Source organism: Aethalodelphis obliquidens, unplaced genomic scaffold, assembly GCF_003676395.1.
Source record: "Aethalodelphis obliquidens isolate GAN/ISIS:26980383/991018 unplaced genomic scaffold, ASM367639v1 scaffold11, whole genome shotgun sequence".
Lineage (NCBI taxonomy): Eukaryota > Metazoa > Chordata > Mammalia > Artiodactyla > Delphinidae > Aethalodelphis > Aethalodelphis obliquidens.
Genome location: NW_020837955.1, coordinates 45,455,558 through 45,458,496, shown reverse-complemented (window position 1 = coordinate 45,458,496; position 2,939 = coordinate 45,455,558). Strand labels below are relative to the sequence as shown.

The following is a 2,939-nucleotide window of genomic DNA, read 5'->3' as shown; positions in this document are numbered from 1 at the left end:
GCCCAGAGTAGCTCCGTCCGCACCCCAGCACATGAGGAGGCCTGGGGGAAGCAGACAGCTCCCAACGCATGGGCGCTGGGTGCAAGGAGCCAAGCGTCAGCCTGGGGCTGCCCGGGGCCAGCCTGTGGCCCCCCTTCTCCCAGACAGAGCAGGTGGGGTCCACAATCACTGTTCTTGAAGACATATGTGGCCGCCGCCTCTTTGCAGGGTTTATTTTTGCAGCTGTGCGGGGGTCAAGGCTCCCAGGGCTCCTCCTTGGGGTGGTAGATGTGGTCTCGGTCCTCCTCTGGCCCTTGAAGCACCTGCTGAGGTGGCAGCACCCAAGCCCAGGGCCTTGCCTCCCCCTGGGCCTCCTCGGGCCAGTTGTGGTGCAGGCTGTCATGGTCAGGCTCAGGGCCCCACCTGGGGCTTGGGACACGGTCCAGGGTGTCCTCGGTCTCTGCCAGGGCCTCGGCACCTAGGGACAGACACAGGGAAGTGTGGCCTCAGTTTCCCTCCCGAGGCTTCACTCATCCAAGTCGGCCCCTTGCGAGCCCCCTGCCATGAACTTGCACCCCTCTCCCCAGGGGACAGCGCCTGCCCTGACCTTGCCGCTTCTCCCCAGTGGTGGCCAAGAGCTTTGGTGCCATGAGGAACCACATGAGCTGGCTGTCCTTCTCCGGAGGCTCCACCGCTCGGGCGCCCCAGGCCCTGTAGCAAGAGCGTCTGGGTCAGGTCACTGTGTGCAGCGGGAGACCCCAGGACGGCACCCCTGCCCAACCCCCAACCCAGACCCTCGGGCCAGGCGTGCCGGCGTCGGGCCCAGGAAGGTCCCCGAAGGGGAGGCCTTGAGAAGGCTCCATGGGCTTGGCCAGGGCTCCCTCCTGTGCAGAGGTCAGCGGAGCCCAGTCTACAGGTGGTGCTGCGTCCTCCTGCCTGGCCGGCCGTCTCACATGGGTAGGGGAAGGGGGCACGGCTGGCTCGGTCTGCTGCCTTGGCCACCCCGGGCGGGAGCCACCCTGGAGGCTACGGGGGAGCAGGGGAGCTGGGCGGGGCAGGAGGGGGGACTGGATCCTCCAGGCCCCGCGCTCTGCTCGGTTGCTCACGGATCTCAGGGGCTCCCGTGCCTCCCCTCCCCAAAGCTGCTGGACAGGATCCCCCCTCCATGCATGAAGGCCCCCAGCTCAAGGCAGGCCCGAAGGGGGCACAGGGAAAGGCGCAAGAGGCTGCCGGGGGCACTCACTCCTCTGTGCCCTGCTCAGCCCCGGCTTTGCCTTTGGTCTGGACGAGGACCTGGAAGAGAGAGGTCGCAAGTGAGGCTCAGTGTGGTCCTCCAAGGGTCCTCCTCTGGGGACTGGCTGGAGGCCGTGTGGCTTTGGGGGAGACTTGGGGACAGCATGGGGTCTATACTTGCACCACCTGTCCCCTGGTGGCCTGAGGAAGGGGGGCCGGTTCCTCTGCCCGTACTTCCTTGCGGGGCCAGTGGGGCAGGGGAGCAAATGAAACGGGTGACCCAGCCCAGTGACCGGTGCCCGGCAGCTGTGGGACAGCTGTGCTGGTCCTCCTGTGTCTCCCTCTTCGCCTGGCACTCCCAGGGTGTACGGCTGGTGAAGAACACGGCCCCAGCACAGTCCTGGCCCCTGGGCAGCCCTGCATGTGGAAGTGCCCTGGGCTTCACAGCACAGGTGAGCGTCATCAGGCCCCCTCCTCCACCTGGCTCACCTGGGGTGGTTGTGGCTTGTCCATCAGACCCCGCAGAGGGGCCGCTCCCCTCATCCTGAGGGTCCCCCCAGTGCCCACGGGCCCGCCCGGTGCACAGGATCTGCAATCCCATGGGTGCCACGCCTCCCCTGCCCTAGGCCAGCTGGTGCCTTTCTCCACCCCCTGCTGGTGGGGCTGAGGGCGGAAGCCACGGGGCAGCTGGGTGAGGACCCCGCACGTACCTGGGGGGTCCATGCTGAGCTCGCCTGTAGCAGAAACACAGCACCCAGGCTGGTGATCAGGAGAAGCCTGGGGGACCAGGGAGGAGAGTGAGAGACAGGCAAGGCTCTGCCTCTGCCCCGCGACCTCCAGACATGACGCCTGGCAGGGCCGGCGATGGTCCAGCCAGGGGGGCCAAGGGCCGGGTCCTGATCAGGTCCACAGGTGGTTTACTGTCCCCCACATCACAGAGCAGGCCACGCAGGCACAGAGATGGGGCCTCCACAGGCCCACACCTGCTCCCGGGCCCTTGGACCCCACCCTGCAGGCCCGGGTTACCGCGTGGATCTGGTGGTCCCAGCGTTGCCTCTGGCTCCGCGGCCTGTGCCGGCCGCACCGTCGGGGCCTGGCGCAGTGGGGCTGTAGCACTGATGGGGCGCGGGCTTGGGGCTCAGCTGGCAGGCGCTCAAGCCCGCAGCAGCCCTGAGGCTGTGCCCGTGGCTCCTCAGAGGCAGGTAGCACTTCGCTCTGTCCCAGAGCCGTGGGTGGACGCCGGGGCCGTTACCTGGGCGGGAAGCCCAGGAGGGGCGGGGAAGATGGGGTGCTCCGCCGGGACACGTCTAGCCTGACCTCAAGGAGCTCGAGGACCCAGCCCAAGCAGGGGCTCTGAGGAGCAATGGCCGAAGGCAGGAAGTGTGGAGGGACGCACAGGACAGAAGGCGACTAAGGGACTCAGCAGCGAGGAGGCCTCACCCAAGACAGACCGGGTCGGGAGAGCAGAGGACGGCCGGGGCTGACTGCGGCGGGGATGCGTGGCGTTGGGTTACGGTACCCGCCCGTGCCTGTGCGTGTGCATTGCCGTGTGCGTGGTGTGGGTGTGCGTAGCGTGCGCGTGTGTGGTGTGCATGTGCCCCGTGTCTTTTGCATTATTAAAATACAAGACAACAGGCCCCCAGTGGAGTTGCTGGGCTGAGAGCCTTCATCACCAAACTGAGGCCTCAGTACCGGGTGGGCGCTGCCCTCCCCTCCCCTCCCCTCCC

At 67.4% G+C, this 2,939-nt stretch overlaps 1 protein-coding gene across 1 annotated transcript in view; it reads right to left on the bottom strand.

The window, feature by feature from the left end:
- Positions 1-202: 202 nt before the first annotated feature.
- Positions 203-2,939, bottom strand: part of PRAP1 (proline rich acidic protein 1) — a 4,264-nt gene continuing 1,527 nt past the window's right edge. Inside the window, exons 2-5 of the mRNA XM_027113148.1 lie at positions 1,923-1,989; positions 1,223-1,272; positions 587-690; positions 203-457 (exon numbers count right to left, since the gene is read on the bottom strand). Coding sequence (XP_026968949.1) covers positions 234-457; positions 587-690; positions 1,223-1,272; positions 1,923-1,989 — 445 coding nt within the window. The 3' untranslated portion in view covers positions 203-233. The remainder of the gene's footprint in view (positions 458-586; positions 691-1,222; positions 1,273-1,922; positions 1,990-2,939) is intronic.